Source organism: Numenius arquata, chromosome 16, assembly GCF_964106895.1.
Source record: "Numenius arquata chromosome 16, bNumArq3.hap1.1, whole genome shotgun sequence".
NCBI lineage: Eukaryota > Metazoa > Chordata > Aves > Charadriiformes > Scolopacidae > Numenius > Numenius arquata.
In genome coordinates this window covers 16278336-16295579 of record NC_133591.1, presented here as the reverse complement: position 1 = coordinate 16295579, position 17244 = coordinate 16278336, and the positions used below count along the sequence as shown (strand labels likewise).

Sequence of the window (17244 nt, the reverse complement as noted above, 5' to 3'; positions counted from 1 at the left end):
GCAGAGCCAAGCCCCAGGAAGCACAGGAGTGGCTCTGGCTGCAGCCCTAGGGCCTCTTTCCCCCGGGGGGCAGATACTGGCAGCCCCTTCCCCTGGAGGGAGAAAACCCAGGGGGTACTGCTCGGCTGCAGCCTTCCTGCGCTCAGGCAGCCAGGGATCAGGCACAGACAGGTCCTTGGTCCTTCCTGGCCAGCAAGGACACAGCTCAACCCCTCCAACTGCATGCATCCCCCCAAGGGCCACAGCCCCTGCTTCCCCCTCCCCAAAAACTACACCTGTCTTTTACAATCCATTTATTTATAGAAATTCAACATTAAAACCACACCTGGGGGCAAGCACAGACCTGTGGAGTACAGCTCCAGCCCTTGGTGTCCCCAGACCCCCATGCCAGGCAATTGGGGGCAGGACAGCCCTGTCCCTGGCACAGCTCCTGCCTTCCCTCCCAGACCTCAGGAAGGCTGCCTAGCTTCTCTAGGGTCCAGCACATGGCCAAGGGGGTCTAGGACCGCTCTCCTGTGGCCGAGAGCACAGCCCCAGTGCCCCAATCAGCATGGTGCAGGTGGGAGGAGCAGCCCATCACCTCATTGCTGGAGCTGGGGGTTGGTGCGCAGCAGCCACTCGATGGTTTCCAGCAGGTAGGGCATGTTATAATGCCGGGCAATGTTCTGGAAGATGTTGATGTTCTCCATGAAGGTCTGGGGAGAAGGAAGCAGGGAGGGAAGGAGGCTGCCCAACACCCCTGGGAACAGGGGGGTGGCCAGGAAGAGCTGGAGGGGCAGAGCACAGCAGGTCCCAGGGGACAAGCAGTTAAAGAGGAGAAACAGGGCACCACAGGGCTCCTTGCTGACCGTCTAGATGCTGCTGGCATGGGGTTGGGTGCAGGCATACCTGGGAAGAGATGGTGAGGGCGAAGTCTCCAGCACAGCTGCAGTACACAGGCATGTGTGTCTCCTTCACATCATGACACTTCTTGCACACCTGGAGGCCAAGGAATTTTAGGTGGGCCAGGAGATGAGGCCAAGCCAGGGACAGAGTGAATGTGTCCGGCCTCAGCCAGCCAGGGGGACAAGCAGAGCAGGGGACCCCTGGACTCACCAGGTCCTGCAGCATGAAGGCCATCAGCTTCTTCTGCAGGGCTTCCATCAGCGCTGTTTCGATGGCATTGGAGTCGTACTGCGCCTGGCAGTTGGAGCAGACCCAGCTGGGCAGCACTGACCCATCCTAGGGGCAAAGAAAATGGCCTTTAGGTGAGGTTGATCACTGGCAGCAAGTAGAGCCACAAAACAAAGGGGTTGAGAGACAGGATAAGTAATGTGATTGACTGGCCTCCAGCACTGCCATGCTAGGGCCTCTGGTGTCCCCAGGAAAGAGGCTGCACCTGGGAGAGGGCAGGGTCCTTGCACAGGTCCAGGTCCCTGCAGAAGTTGCAGTTCCTGCAGATGACTTCAGGGAGCACATAGGAGCGACAGGGGTCCCGAAACTGGGCTTCTTCTGAGAACTCGCCCACCTCGATGAGGCGCAGCAGGTCCCGGCGCAGTTTGTTCACCTGGTTGGTTATGTTGGCATCCAGGGAGAGGACCTACAAGAATAAAAGCCAGGTGAACCTACCAGCAGAGAAAAAGAGAGTGTCCTCACCAGGACAGCTCATATCCTCATGACCTCATATGGATGCAGGGCAAGACAAGCAGCTTGTAGAGCCCTCCTGGAGAAAAGCTGCAGCAAATCTGAGCTACAAACAAGGACCAGAATGAGTCCTGACGGCGAACCTTCAGAAAAGGGGCCTGGCCCACCCTGCTGACCTTGCAAACATATTTTATGAACTCCAGAGCTGGGTTGTTGAGTGGCAAGTAGGAGCCAGGCAGCACCGGGAACATGTCTGAGGGCTCAGTGGCATTACGAGAACCAGCCATCTTCTTCTGGATCTTCTGGGTGATGATGAAGAAGCTCTGGGTGAGCTCATTGGCCACGTAATCCTGTGAGAAGGTGATCATGCCTAGAGAGATGGAGCAGAGAGCACTTGAGCTGTATGGTGGCATATGGGGACAGCGAGGTGGGTGGCTCTCTGCCTGCAGTAGGGCTGCCCCCCCCGGCTTGGCACTCACCAGGCATGGCCCCCATCTCCCCTAGAGCCTCCTGGGACACCTGGCTGGTGCTCCTCCTCTTGATGGGAGTGCTCCCAGGGGCATTGCGCCGCAGCTCCTCCTTCATGCTGTGGTACACGGCCACAATGTAGGCTGGGGGGACATGGGCAAGGCTCCAGCTCCAACCAGCTCCACCCCACTGCAGGGTCTCTCTGGCATCGGGGAGGCACAAGGGACCTCATCCCCTCCCTGGGACAGCTCACCTGACACAATCATCAGGAAGTAGCTCTGGCAGGATGCAGCCTGGGGCAGGAACTGTGCGATGTTCCAGCTGTTCTCCAGCAGATCCTCCACGTTCAGCTCCCCTTCCTCCTCCTCTTCTTCCCCCACCGCCTCCTCTTCCTCGCTGTCCTCCTCCTCCGACACTTGTCTCTTGCTGGTAGCCTTCTGGAAGAGCCAGTGATATTGCAGCAGTTCCTTGTGCCCGGCCAACACCTCCCTGCTCAGCTCAAGCCCCAGCACCCTGGCTGCTCTGCAGGGACTGAGTGCTTCCTGTTTCTTACCTCCCCATAGTGGATGTGAGAATCCACTTTTCCCTTGATACCTCCATAATTTGCTGGATCCATCCAGAGCAGGAACTCCCAGCAGCGGGAGAAGGAGATGGTCAGAGAGTGGAAGATCTCCTTGGAGTGGATGCTGGAGAGAAGAGACTGCAGTCATCCACAGTGTTGGCATCATCTCTAGTTCAGAGCCTTCTCAGTGGGATACCGCTGGGAGGAGGTGGTGCTGGCAAGGAGATATGGGATTCCCTTCTCCCATCCCATCACTGGTGGGGACCTCAGGGGAAGCCATGCCTGAGGAGTCTTAGCTCCCTATACTTGTGTTGAAGTGCCTGTACCATGGCTGGGCTGCTCCGAGCCAGCCAGGGAATGAGGTGCTGTGCACCTCAATTTTTCCTGAAGTTCTCTTCTGGATTGAATCCTATGAGTATTCTTGGAACATAACCTATAAAGGACAGCTAAGGGACAGATCCCTGCTCCAGGCATGACAGCAAGAGAACAAGCCCCTTCAGTAGCTTTGCCAAAATAATAAAATAAAATGGAATTCAGTGCTAAGGCCCAGCAAAAGGCAAAAAAAAAAAAAAAAAAAAATCAGCATCCTCTTTCTTGCCCTCAAGCCCTGCCTCGGCTCCATCATTCGGGATCTCCAGTCCTGGCTTGGCAAGCACACTCTACCTGTTGATGATGTACTCCATGTAGCTGATGGCGTCCTCGATGCGCCGCTTCTTGGTGCACAGAATGATCCGGTTGAAGTTGGCATAAACCACTGAGGAGCCCAGACGCTTGAACTCAGCCACCAGCCTGCAGGGAGGGCACAGGAGCAGGAGTCAGCAGGCAGGAAGGCAAAGCTCGAGGAGTAAATGCAGCCCATGGAGGATGTGCTGATCCAGCAGAATCAGGAGTCAAGCATGTTGGTGATGCCAAGCAAGGGAGGTCACCATAACGGTACAGGAGTTCCAACCTACTGCCCACCTCTCTAGAGACTGTGGCAGAGAGGAGTGACTGTGGGTGCCAACAGCACTCTGGTCACCAACACCATGCCTGCACTTCCCCATTCACCAGCCTGGCATGCTCCAGGTCTCACTTACTGCAGGAAAAGCTTCTTCATCATGTTGTGGAGTGTGCGGTGCAGTGCTGGGTCGTAGAGCAGGGAGGAAGGAGAGCGGAGCCAGCGGTAGAAGTGAATGACCTGGTTGTCTGCGTAGACATTGTGATACTGTGTGATCTCCTTCACCCAGCTCACCACCATGCTCTTCAGGATCCTGCCAGGGAACAGAGACCAATATCACCCCACCAGCCATGAGCGACCCCTTTCCCCTTCCACGGAGACATGTTTTTGGAGGATTTAGAGCAGGAACTCTGCCAGAGCAGAGATGTGTGAGCCCTTGACACATGAGCCACAAGGTAAATATGTGCCTCTAGAACCTGGTGGAGCACGAAGAAAGGAGAAACAGGAAAGGGCAAAGTCTTCACCAACATCCCCATCCATCTGCTGACTGAGCCACCAGGCAGTCCAGGATCTCCCAAAGTCTGTTGGAGAAGATGCCTCCCCTGCCCTCAAGACCTGAATTTGTATTTAGAGCACCCCACAAGCCCCATTGCTGGCACAAGTCTGGGAAAGGCTAAAGTCAGGAGGGAATGAGAGGCAGGACGCCCAATGGGGCCTGCCAGGATGGAGACTGGACACTCCACCTCCTGCTGCCTCCTAGAGCCATACCTGAAAGTGTTGGAGCAGAGGGCAGTTTCATCATAGCTGGCCGGGATGTTGGCTGCTTGGTTCCCTGTCACCATGTCTTCTAGGGATGCTTGCTGAATCACGTCAAAGCTGATGCTCATGCTGGAGCCTCCTTCCATGTCGTTTATGTGGTGGGACTGCAACACTGTGTTTACAGCCAGGCTCTGGATGTCCAGCTCCAGACACACTAAAAGCAGACACAACCTCTCAGCAGGCAGGCAAGGCAAAGGACTGGCGAGGACACCCTTAACTGCCCCCCTCGGCCAGAAGTGCTTTTCACAGTTCTAAGGGTGATCTATAGGTTACCCCACCAGGTGGGGAGATGCTTTCACAGGCATGACTGTCTTCACCTGCACTTGTCTTCCAACAAGACTTAGTCCTACTAACCCTCTGGGGACCACTGTTTTTTTTCTGGAAGCTTCAGCAGAGGAATTCAGAAGAACTGACTGCCACTCAAGCTGCTTCTGCCTCTGAGGAAGACCTGTCCTAGGGTCACCAGGGACGACCAGTTGTAGGTAGTCTTTTGAGTGTTGCTGTTGGTGGCCATGATTTGAGAAAGAATCTGCATTTGGATGCCTGCACACATTGCTGGTAAGACCTCCCTGCCCCAGGACATGCCCTTTGCATGCCCCTTGCCCAGATCACTGCTGAAACGCCAAAGGTGCTGCTGACTTCTGTCAACACAGAGACTCTTTGGAGACCACATCCATCCTTCTACAGGGCTTTCAGAGCATGATCCAGGTCTGCCCCCCCTCAGCACTACAACCCTACTCCCTCCTCACCTGTGGAGTAGCAGCCAGGGTTGTTTATCTCCACAGAGGCTTTCTCATCAAACTCCATCACCAGGCGGTTGTCATCAGCCTCCTTACCCCCCAGGTCTGGGCGGGCTGTGGGTGAGAGCCACAGCAAGTGGTTGTGACGACGGAGGTGGCGTGAGAAGAATAGGTCAGAGCCGAAGGTGGAGATGTCATCGGGGAGGTTCCCAATGGGGATGTGGTAGTACCTGGGGCATAGAGAGATGAACGGTCATCGGGGTGAGCACAGCTGCAGAGAAGACAGGAACCCCTACCTGTCCCTTCAAGGGACGAGGCAGCCTCTCATGGTGCCATCAAGAGGACAGCAGCCCCAGGGGAACGCAGCCACCCCAGCCACCTGCTCATCTCAAAAGCCTGGGAGAGGCAGGTGTCCAGGCTGAGGTAGTGGCGGATCATGCGGCGGGCAGCATGGCGCTGCCAGTCCAGGACTGAGTAGCTGATGTCATCTACCAGCCGGATGGGGACCAAGGGGAACTCCTCAATGATGGGGATCTTGCTTGCCAGCTGCTTCAGGTCCCAGTTAGACTGCACAGCGACCAACGTGGGGCCTCGGCGCTCATCCTGCATGAAGAAGAAGAGGATGTGCCCTGGTGCACCACTCCAGCGAGCGCCTCTGCTCAGCAAGAAACTGGCAGTGCCAGATGCCCCATCCCCACAGCAGGTCCCCACGGTGTGGGCAGCACAGCCCAGCACTCCTGAAGCACTCTCCAGCTGAGCACAAGGGTCAGGGGAGACACTGAGGTACCCTTGCCGAGGGTACTGCCCTATGCAAACCACCCCAAGCAAGACAAAGACCTTGAGCAACACCGACTTCTACCCTTTTGGCCAGCAGATACGTGCAGGCGCTGTTGGAACTGGTGCACCAGTGCCTTCCACAGCATCCTCCTCTTCCCATGTGCCTACATGGACAAGGTCCCACAGGGACCTTCATCTCACCTTGTAGCCAAGAAGTAGCCGCTGGATGGCTCTGTAGATGGCCTTGGGGTCGGTCTCAGCACGCACTTCAAAGGTATGCTTGTCTGGCGGCAGCAGCTCTTCACCTGCCTTTTCCAGCAGTGCGCTGCGCTCCGCCGAGAAGAGGGTGGTGAGATTCGGCATCTGGTTGCTGCGTACCTGCACCCAAGGGGGATCGGGTCAGAGCAGGGGGGAGAGGGACCCCGGGCTGCCTGGTCCAGCAGGGCTCTCCCCTCTGTGCATCACAAAATGCCTTCACCAGGCCCCGCCAAAACACAGGGATGTGCAAAGTGTGGAGAAACCTCCTGCTGCTTGATCCTCATTCATATAATCATATATGTTTGGGATGGAAGGGACCTTTAAAGGTCATCCAGTCCAACCCCACTGCCATAAGCAGGGACGTCTTCAAATAGACCAGGCTGCTCAGAGCCTTGTCCAATCTGATCTTCAGTGTTTCCAGGGATGGGGCAGCCACAACTTCTCTGAGCAACCTGGGCCAGTGTTTCACTGCCCTCATCGTAATACATTTCTTCCTTATATCTAGTCTAAATCTACCCTCTTGTAGTTTCAAACTGTTACCCTCTGTCCTATTGCTACAGGGTCTACTAAAAAGTATATTCCCATCTTTCTTAAAAGCCTCCCTTAAGTATTGAAAGTCCACAATAAGGTCTCCCTGGAGCCTTCTCTTCTCCAGGCTGAACCCCCCCAACTCTCTCAGCCTGTCCTCACAGCAGAGGGGCTCCAGCCCTCCCAGCATCTCCTTGGCCTCTTCTGGCCCCGCTCCAACAGCTCCATGTCCTTCTGCTGTTGGTGGCCCCAGAGCCGGAGACAGCACTGGGGGGGGGGTCTCCCCAGAGCGGAGCAGAGGGGCAGAATTCCCCCCCTCGCCCTGCTGGCCACGCTGCTGGGGATGCAGCCCAGGGTGCAGGGGGTTTCTGGGCTGCCAGTGCACGTTGCTGGCTCACATCCAGCTTTTCATCCACCAGTACCCCCAGCCACCCAGTCTCCTAAGTCCCACCTTACCTTGTCCAGCACGAAGATGGCAGCTTTGCGCTGCGAGGGGATGAAGAGGCCCAAGAGCGCCTTGCTGCCCTGGGAGCTGTGGTAGAGGTAGATGTGGCGAATACTTCCTACGGACACAGAGCACAGAGCATCAGTAGTACCCACAGGTGCCAGGTCCTGGCTGCCCCATGAGCCCCTCTCCCAGGTGCCTCACCTGGCTCCAGGTAAGTGAACTGGGCCAGCGAGCGCATCTCCAGGTGGTCAATGTCAAAGGTTTCGGCCTCTCGCCCTGCCAGGTGCCTGACGAGCTGCCTGTTGACCATGCACACACAGCCCAGGTGGATCAGGGCACGGAGGAGGAGCGGCACCTGTAGAGATGGGGAGATAGGGTGGAACAACTTTCTGTACCAAGTTCCTCTTGGGCATTTCAGACCGAGAACAACCCAGCTTAAAAAACACAGTTAGGACATATCTGAGGTGCTTCCGACATGAGTTTGGTATTATCACCCTTGCCAGTGCTGGAGATACAGAATAGGTATCAATTCACATGTGTTCCTGTCTAGCCCCAGATCCCACCATCAAGGGCAGCAGCAGGCACTTCAGAGGATGTGTAGAGCGGTATTTGGGCAATCTTGCAGCTCTACAACTTGTGGTCTGGCCCTCCCTCGAGACACAGGCTTCACTCAAACCACCAGATAACCAGCGCAGTGGGAGATCCACTACTGATTCTCCCTGTTTTATTAACCCTGGAGCTGTGAACTCCACCACTGCAGAAGATGACTCCTGAATTACTTGCTGTGGGACCTAGTCCCAAAACAGTGTGAAGCAATAAACAGTCCTTGTCTAATCACACTTCCCTCATGCCAGTCTTGGTTTTATAGACCCCTCGTACATCCATTTTCAGATCTCTTTAGCAAGCCAAAGCATTCCCATGTCCCTAAGTCCCATCCCTGCAAGGAAATTGTTCCCTTCCTCAAATCTGCCTTGTCATTTTCCCGTGTTAGTCCCACCACATTTTTTTGGAGCCCGTGCTCAGAATTGCACTGCAGATGTTTAAACATCAAGACAGATCTTTCCTTGCCCAGGACTGTGTCCAGCTGGGTTCTCTATATCTCCGAGGACAGAAACTACACAACCCTCTGGGCAACCTGCTCGACCACCTTATATGTGGAATGGTTTGGGTTGGAAGGGACCCTAAAGACTACCCGGTCCCACCCCCTGCCCTGGGCAGGGACACCTCCCACCACACCAGGTTGCTCAAAGCCCTGTCCAATCTGGCCTTGAACCCCTCCAGGGATGGAGCAGCCCCAGCTGCTGGGCAACCTGGGTGAGGGTCTCACCACCCTCACAGCAAAGAATTTCTTCCTGAGACCTCATCTCAATCTCCCCTCTTTCAGTTTGAAGCCATTATGCCTCGTCCTATATATACATGCCCTTGTAAAACATCCCTTCCCATCTTTCCCTTTAGAGACTGGAAGGCTGCTATAAAGTGTCCCCGGAGCCTTCTCTTCTCCAGGCTGAACCCCCCCAACTCTCTCAGCCTGTCCTCACAGCAGAGGGGCTCCAGCCCTCCCAGCATCTCCGTGGCCTCTTCTGGCCCCGCTCCAACAGCTCCATGTCCTTCTGCTGTTGGTGGCCCCAGAGCTGGAGGCAGCACTGCAGGGGGGTCTCCCCAGAGCAGAGCAGAGGGGCAGAATCCCCCCCTTCGCCCTGCTGGCCACGCTGCTGGGGATGCAGCCCAGGGTGCGGGGGGTTTCTGGGCTCCAGCGCACATTGCCAACTCATATTGAGCTTCTCACCCACCACCCCCTCCAAGCCCTTCTCCTCAGGGCTGCTCTCCATCCATCCTCTGCCCAGCCTGGATTTGTGCCTGGCATCGCTGTGACCCACCTGCAGGACCTTGTACTTGGCCTGGTTCAACTCCATGAGGTTTCAACAGGCTCACCTCTCCAGCCTGCCCAGCTCCCTCTGGATGTCATCCCTTCCCTCCAATGTGTCGACCATGCCACACAGCTTGGTGTCGTCAGCAAACCTGCTGAGGGTGCACTTAATCCCACTGTCCATGTTGCCGACAAAGGTGATGCCAACAGCACCAGTCCCAGTACTGACCCCTGAAGAACACCACTTGTCACTGGTTCCCACTTGGACATCGAGCCGTTGACCACAACCCTTTGAGTGCAGCCATGCAGCCAGTTCCTTATCCACTGAGTGGTCCATCCATCAAATCCATGTCTCTTCAATTCAGACCCCCGGATGTCATGTGGGACACTGTCAAATGCTTTGTGGAAGTCCAGGTAGATGATGTCAGTTGCTCTTTCTTTATCCACCTTTATCCAACATCGTTGCAGTAGGCCACCAAATTTGTCAGGCATGACTTGCCCTTGGTGAAGCCATGTTGGTTGTCACCAATCACCTCCTTATTTTCCACATGCCTTAGCAGAGATTCCAGTAGGATCTGCTCCACAATCTTGCCAGGCACAGAGGTGAGACTGACTGGCCTGTAGTTCCCTGGGTCCTCCTTTTTCTCCTTTTTGAAAATGGGGGTTATGTTTCCCCTTTTCCAGTCAGTGGGAACTTCACCAGACTGCCATGACTTCTCAAATACAATGGAAAGCAGCTTAGCAACTTCATCCGCCAGCTCCCTCAGGATTTCATCAGGTCCCACGGACTTCTGTACCTTCAGGTTCCTTAGAAGGTACCTTCAGTTACCTTAGAAGATCAGGTTTGAGACCATCTCCTATTGTGGGTGGTTCTTCATTCTCATAGTCCCTGCCTTTGCCTTCTGTGACTTGGGCAGTGTGGTTAGAGCCCTTACCGGTGAAGACTGAGGCAAAAAAGTACCTCAGCCTTCTCCGTATCCTGGGTGACCAGGTCGCCTGTTTCCTTCCAGAGAGGACCCACATCTTCCTTAGATTTCCTTTTATCATACATATAGAAGTTTTTCTTGTTGCCCTTGATGTCCCTGGTCAGATTTAATTCTATCTGTCCTTTAGCTTGCCTAACCTGGTCCCTGGCTGCTTGGACAGTTTCTCTGTATTGCTCCCAGCCTACCTGTCCTTGCTTTCACCCTCCTTTTTGCTTTTGAGTGTGTCCAGGAGTCCCTGGTTCACCCGTGAAGCCTCCTGGCTTTTATGCCCGACTTCTTTGTTGGGATGCATTACTCCTGAGCTTGGAGGAGGTGATCCTTGAATCCCAACTTTATGAAGCTCTTCTTGCCCTTGCAGCCCCTTACATCTCAAAGCATTTTGTAACTAATGGCACCACTGCTCACACCAAGCTTGTGTGACTTCGGCAAAGACTTTTGATCCATAATAATTCTACATTGCATTAGTAGCAACTTCACTTGCCTTTATGCATTCTTTAATATATAGCTCCACTCTTACAGTGGTGCAACCTACTATGCCACTTCCATATAGGTCACGTCCTGACACTACAATGTCTTCTTGACGTCTTCTTCCCGTCAGCAGGTTTTGAACTGCTGACAAACCAGTGTCCCCATTAGAAGGGGGCATCTCTCTTTCCCGTATTCGTTTTCAGGCTTTCAGCATTAATAGCACTGGCAATTTTGACTTGATTGCTTTGTACTGAACTTCATTTACGTTATTCTTGCTCTTCCCAAACTGTCAAGTTGTATCCTATTCCTCTTTCTAAAGATTTTGTAACCTTGTTTTGAAGGACAGGGCATGCAAACCTACGTACAACTCCACACGTTGGGTTTGCCCCTATCTTTACTCTAAATACCCCTTATCTTTTCTAGTTCAAACACCAGCAGGCTGGTTCTGGTTTGGTTGAGAGGAAGATCACCCTTTCTGCTTAACTGCCTTCTTTCCCCAAAAGTTTCCTAACTCCAAATAAACCAAATCCCCTTTCACTGACATGCCTTGAACCACGCGCTGATACTCAGTGTCCCTGCCCACAGGAATGTGGGTATATTCCCCAGTACTCTGTTGTGCAGAGTTTTTGATTTTTGGTGTCTCACCAAGTTCTTGACTTTTTAAGTGTCAGGTGTCCTCCTGTGCCACTGGGTAACAAGCCACCACTCAGCAATCCTTCTGAGCGCGCACCCGGGGGAGTTACCTGCGTCTCATACACTCCCTCGATGTCCGGAGCAGAGAGGTCTGCATTGATTTCATTGATGTGCTCTTGGTACATGTCTTCAGAAACAGAGTATTCATACAGGTTGTAAACCAAATTTGAGCGGGGCAGGATCCTGTTCACCTGTCAAGGCAAGGGACACGTGTAGCAGGGCATGTCACACCATGCAGCACCACTGCCGGGAGATGGGGCACTTCCAAGGGCTGCAGGGAGCTGGGGTCTGAGCCAGCCCAGCTCCCAGTGCTCCTTTCTCCTAAGGGAATGAATGGTTTATGCTCATGCTCGTTACTAATGCCCGTAACAGAGAACCTGCTTTCTGGGCAGGCTGGGATTAGCAGAGGGACCAGGGACTAGATGAGGTACATCCGTGGACTGGGAGAGTGAGACTCTGCAAAACAGATGCTTGTAATATCTGCTTGCAGCAGAGGTGAAGTACCTTATCTCACCACAAGCAGCTGTCTCCCCTTCCAGAAGGGGCAGATCCTCACCTTCCTGTAGGCTGTTCCCTCCTCTGGCTTTGCGACACGCTGGTTGACGTAGAATACCCGGGGGATGCTCAGCCTGATGCAGTGCAGGTCGCTCCCGATCACTGCCCACAGCCTGAACAGCCCAGGCTGGCTGGTCTCAGCGATCTGCAGGACACGGGGGTACAAAGTTAGCGTTATCAGGGAGATCCAACACTAATCAGTGCTTATGTCTAAGCTGCAGAGCACCTTGTAGATCTATATCACACAGAATCACAGATTGATAGGGGTTGGAAGGGACCTCTGAAGATCATCTAGTCCAACCCCCTGCCAAAGCACATCCACCCAGAGCAGGTTGCACAGGAACGTGTCCAGGCGGGGTTTGAATGTCTCCAGAGAAGGAGACTCCACCACCTCTCTGGACAGCCTGTTCCAGGGATCTGCCACCCTCACAGGAAAGAAGTTCCTCCTCATGTTTAGATGGAACTTCCCATGTTCCAGTTTGTGTCTGTTACCTCTTGTCCTGTCACTGGGCACCACTGAGAAAAGACTGGCCCCATCCTCCTGACACCCACCCTTTAAGTATTTACAGGTGTTGATCAGATCCCCCCTCAGCCTTCTCTTCTCCAGACTAAAAAGACCCAAGTCCCTCAGCCTTTCCTTATAAAAGAGATGTTCTAGTGCCCTCATCATCTTTGTAGCCCTCTGCTGTACCCTCTCCAGCAGTTCCCTGTCCTTCTTGAACTGGGGACCCCAGAACTGGACACAGTGCTCCAGATGGGGCCTCCCCAGGGCAGAGCAGAGGGGGAGGATGACCTCCCTCCACTTGCTGGTCACACTCTTCCTGATGCACCCCAGGATGCCATTGGCCTTCTTGGCCACAAGGGCACATTGTTGGCTCATGGTCATCCTGTTGTCCACCAGGACTTTCTCCTCAGAGCTGCTCTCCAGCAGGTCAGCCCCAACCTGTCCTGGTGCAGGGGGTTATTCCTCCCCAGGTGCAGCACCCTACACTTGCCCTCGTTGAACTTCATTAGGTTTTTCTCCACCCAACTCTCCAGCCTGTCCAGGTCTCGCTGTATGGCGGCACAGCCTTCTGGTGTGTCAGCCACCCCTCCCAGTTTAGTGTCATCAGCAATCTCACTGAGGGTACACTCTGTCCCCTCATCCAGGTTGTTGATGAATATATTGAACAGGACTGGACCCAGTGGGGAACACCACTTGTTATGGACGTTCATGTGGACTCTGTGCCACTAATCACGACCTTCTGAGCTCTGTCTTTCAGCCAGTTTTCAATCCATCCCACTGTCCATTCATCTAACCCACACTTCCTAAACTTACCTATGAGGATGGCCAGTTAATGGCCACAAAAAAAGCAGAGCGCTTAAAGAGTCATCTTTAAGAATTCGCATGTCCTCCTACTGTCCCAAGGCACCATGGAGAAAACTGTCTGGCTAAGGCTGGCCAACTAAGTCAAGCTTGACCCTTGATGAGAGCCAAATCGCTCTGACATCCCATCTCAAGCTTGTGCTTGCACAAGGGCTGCCTGCAGCTCTGAAGGCCTTTCTGGAAGATGAAGTGGGTGACAAGGGGCTAGGCTCAAATGGCCATGTGTAAAGGGGATTTGTGAAACCCCCTGGATGGAACCACCCTACCTCTGCATTTGTACGTTGGCTGCTTCCAGGCATCACTGGAAGTCTGTGTCCATCACAGGCACACTGTGCCCAGTGCTGAGCTCCCCAGTACAGGAGAGACACAGACATACTGGAGTGAGTCCAGCAAAGGGCCACAAGGATGAAGAGGGGACTGGAGCATTTTTCATGTGAGGAAAGGCTGTGAGAGCTGGGACTGTCCAGCCTGGAGCAGAGGAAGCTCAGGAGGATCAGGAAGTGCGAAAATGACAGAGCCTGGCTCTTCCCAGTGGTGCCCAGTGGCAGAACCAGAGGCCATGGGCACAAACCAGAACACAGGAGGTTCCCTCTGCACATCAGGAAAGAAACACTTCTTCCCTGTGAGAGTGACTGAGGACTGGCACAGGGTGCCCAAGGAAGTTGTGGAGTCTCCCACCTTAGACATACTCAAAAGCCATTTGGACACTGCGCTGGGCAACTGGCTCTGGGTGGCCCTTCTTGAGCAGGGTGTTGGACCAGACAGACCCCAGAGCTGCCTCCAACAGCAGCCGGTGTTTTTGTGGTTCTGTGACTGCTGCACCATGCTGCCCAAGGGCTGAACTGGACCTGCCCCACTGGCAGATCTATACGCATGTCCTAGATTCACCATCAAGAATGACCACATGGGCTTCTGTTTCCCTACAGATGTGTGTGAGCATCAGGCTTCACAGCCCCACCTGGCCTCCCCAGGGTTAACACTAGGGTGGCATTGGGGTCAGCAGTCCCTGAACTTCAACATTTGACGACAGTGTAAATTCCAGGCTTACGCCCCAGGCTGCCCACTGCGGCACGTTCCCTCCCCAGTACCTGCACAATCTGCCAGGGCAAGTCCAGGATGCTGCGTGCTGTCCTGCGCAGGTAGCTGCTCAGCCCTTTGGAGAGAGCATCGCGGACCACTCCTCCACCTGCTGTCACCCTGCCATCTTCCAGACGCCGCCTCTTCTGCCGCTCCCGCCGCTGCCGAGCCTGCAGCTCCCACTTCTTCTGGTGGTAGCGCAGCCAGACCAGCCGCTCTTCCTGAGTAGGGAGACAGTGCGCATGAGTCGAGCCAGAAACCAGCACAGGCTTCCCACCCCCGCAACACTGCTCCATACAGCTGAGCCCTCCATCCCCCAGCCCCACATCACGTTCCTGCCCCAGCTGTGAAGCCACCACCACACCCTTTTCCCGATCAGTGGTTTTATTTCTCCATCTCCTGGTTATGTGTCTCCTTGTAGCCCTGAACCATGGGTGTGCAGAGGGTCTCAGTAGACCCACAGCCTGTTCCTGGCAGCATCCAAAGCTGCTTGGGTGGACGAGCACGGCCCCAGGGCATCTTCTGCCCAGTCTGCTTCACCTACCTTGGTGGTGCCCAGGGGCGGAGGTGGACCCAGGATCTCTCGCCAGGACTGGGATAGCTCCAGGTCCTGGGACATCTGCTGGCTTTCCTCTGCTGCAGGGACTCGCTTCCGCTTATTTGCAATGGGAACCAGTGGCTGAAGGGTCTTGGCAGACCCAAAGTCCTCTATGTCACCAATCTGTGAGTTTGGTGTCCCCTCTGGGGGCTGGTTGGCGAGGACCTGAGGGCACAAGGACAGCAGGAAGACATGGGTTGCAGAAGAAGAGCCCCACCAGCACAACCAGCACCTCTCCGTCACCCTTTTTACCTGTCTCTTGCCTTCTGAAATGAAGAGCTCATTGATTTTTTTCTGTTTGTACACATCGTTCTTTTCCAGGAGTTTCTTGTGGAGCCAGTCTGGGTGCCGGACCCGTGGCACTGGGTTCTTTACCTGGAGAGCATCTCCAATTCACATCGAGTTCCCCCAACTACAGTCCTCCTCCTGCCCCACCACTGCCCCGTACCTGCTGCAGGGCTGCAGGAATGGTGATGATTTTCTGGATGGTGCTGCCCAATCTCTCGATGTAGTAGTCCCAGTCCAAGATCTGTGAAGAGGGCAGAGCAGCATGTAGCAAAGAAAGCTGAGCAAAAGGCCATGAGAAGCAATCAAGCATCTCCCCGGGACCTCCGCCCCCAGCACCCGGCTTTGTGAGCACAAGTATCCACTGGCCAGGTCACATCCCTGAAGGGACGAGCCCTTGTCCTGAAGCAGGGATGCTCCACTTACCGCACGGATGTTGAAGTCCTGCAGCGAGGGGCTCTTCAGCCATTTTCGGAGGTAGTGTTTGCGCACACTGGGCTCCGCTTGGAAGATGGCGAGAGGGATGGCCCTGGGGAAGGTAGGGAAGCACTCATTACCCACCCAGAGCAAGGTCCTGGCATCACACAACCCCTCTTCCAGCCTGCAGAAACCCTCCAGGCTTCTCCTCCCACTCCTGTGAGGCCACCATGCAGCAGTTGTACGGCATTACCCACTGCTAGTCTTGCTTCTGGTCCAAACCAGCAGACAGGTGATCACTTGGCCACACCACACCAGCTCACTCACCTCCGCTACCCTGCCCTTCCACTGTTGGTTGACCCCACACTGCCAAAAGTCCTGGCCCCTCAAGATGGGGTTACCTCTCAGTGACTGGAGACCCTTCTGGTTTCTTGGAAATGATGAACCGGCAGCTCAGCCCTGCATCCTTTACCATCTGGTCCCCCAGGAACTCTGCCAGGCGCTTGGCAGTGCTGATGGAGGTGGACTTCTGCTCCCCATAGTCCTCCAGCTTGCGCGACATGGACCGGTTCTCTGAGATCAGCTCAAACAGCTCCGAATCAGGCATGTTGGCAGCCTGAAAGGTAGGAAAAAACCCCAAAGCTAGAAAGAACCTAATGACCAAACCTTGCTGCTGTAAGATACAGGGAGCACCTACACCCATTTGGTGTGGCTCTCTATGGGGAGGCTGGGAATTGCTCCCTGCTGCAGCTGCCAACATGACGTATTGAAAAAAGGGAGTGTGGGTTTGAGGTTGTGTTGGTTTATGCCATGGCTGGGCTGTGGCAGCGCTGCTTTGTAATGCTCACACAAAGTAGTTGGGCTCACCAAGAATTTGTTGTACAAGGTCATTGCAAAATGGAAGGTTCTCACCCCCCACTTTCTTGCATTTTCTCTGCTCTCCCCAGTTACTGTATAGCCAATGCCTCTGTTCCTCCTAAAACATTCTGCAGGCAAGCGGCTCTGTCATTTTTTGTGTCAGCAAATGCCCTTAGCCAAAGTCCTTGGTGAATGAGGGCCACCACAGCAGCTCCATGAAGGAAATGACTGGAGAAGGGCACCACTCACCCAGAGTTGCAGCTGAATGAACAGCCCTTGCACTAAAAGACACTAAAAATAGCAGCCTTAGAGAATGAAAGCAGCAAAAATAAGATGTAACTATCAGAGGCACAGTGGACCACCTACTCGGTGCAAGTGAAGTCCACCCTCCTCACAGTGCCTGATCAGCTCTGATACTTCGGCTCCACCTCGGGAGCACAGAGGTGCTGATCTGTGCTTACCTTGCTGTAGAGCACATCCAGCCAGTAATCAGCCACCTTGGCCACAGAAGCATAGACCTCCTCCAGGGTACTGCCTTTCAGAAAGGCTTCAAATACAGAAGACTGGAATATCTTCACCAGCTGCAGCTCTCCCCGGCGCTTCACCTCAAATCCCTTCAGCTCAGCCAGGGACCCATCCTCGTTGAATACTGCATACCTAGGAGACACAGCGTGGGCAAAAATGGGCCTGCGCCAAGGAACACATCCTCCAGGATCCCACTGGTGTCCCTCCTGTCAGGGCGCTCCTCCCTGTGCCACCACACCACCATCCAACGGTTCAACAGAGCCATAGTGCTCGGCATTAGGATGATCTCGGAATACCTACACCTGCTCTACCAACTGTCTCAACTTGGTCTGAAAAAGCATGTCAGCTCATGTCCTGGCTCCTCCATAGCGACTGGGAGAATAATCTTA

General features: G+C 54.4%; 1 protein-coding gene across 1 annotated transcript in view; it reads right to left on the bottom strand.

The window, feature by feature from the left end:
* Window positions 1-581: 581 nt before the first annotated feature.
* POLE (DNA polymerase epsilon, catalytic subunit) overlaps window positions 582-17244 on the bottom strand; it is a 33171-nt gene continuing 16508 nt past the window's right edge. The window contains exons 24-48 of the mRNA XM_074159867.1: window positions 16792-16987; window positions 15874-16088; window positions 15482-15584; window positions 15219-15299; window positions 15023-15145; window positions 14717-14935; window positions 14184-14393; window positions 11731-11874; window positions 11225-11365; window positions 7362-7515; window positions 7169-7275; window positions 6128-6304; window positions 5529-5752; window positions 5159-5379; window positions 4359-4563; window positions 3730-3903; window positions 3317-3442; window positions 2645-2777; window positions 2345-2528; window positions 2103-2234; window positions 1800-1993; window positions 1379-1579; window positions 1096-1221; window positions 889-978; window positions 582-695 (exon numbers count right to left, since the gene is read on the bottom strand). Coding sequence (XP_074015968.1) covers window positions 582-695; window positions 889-978; window positions 1096-1221; window positions 1379-1579; window positions 1800-1993; window positions 2103-2234; window positions 2345-2528; window positions 2645-2777; window positions 3317-3442; window positions 3730-3903; window positions 4359-4563; window positions 5159-5379; window positions 5529-5752; window positions 6128-6304; window positions 7169-7275; window positions 7362-7515; window positions 11225-11365; window positions 11731-11874; window positions 14184-14393; window positions 14717-14935; window positions 15023-15145; window positions 15219-15299; window positions 15482-15584; window positions 15874-16088; window positions 16792-16987 — 3994 coding nt within the window. The remainder of the gene's footprint in view (window positions 696-888; window positions 979-1095; window positions 1222-1378; window positions 1580-1799; window positions 1994-2102; window positions 2235-2344; window positions 2529-2644; window positions 2778-3316; window positions 3443-3729; window positions 3904-4358; window positions 4564-5158; window positions 5380-5528; window positions 5753-6127; window positions 6305-7168; window positions 7276-7361; window positions 7516-11224; window positions 11366-11730; window positions 11875-14183; window positions 14394-14716; window positions 14936-15022; window positions 15146-15218; window positions 15300-15481; window positions 15585-15873; window positions 16089-16791; window positions 16988-17244) is intronic.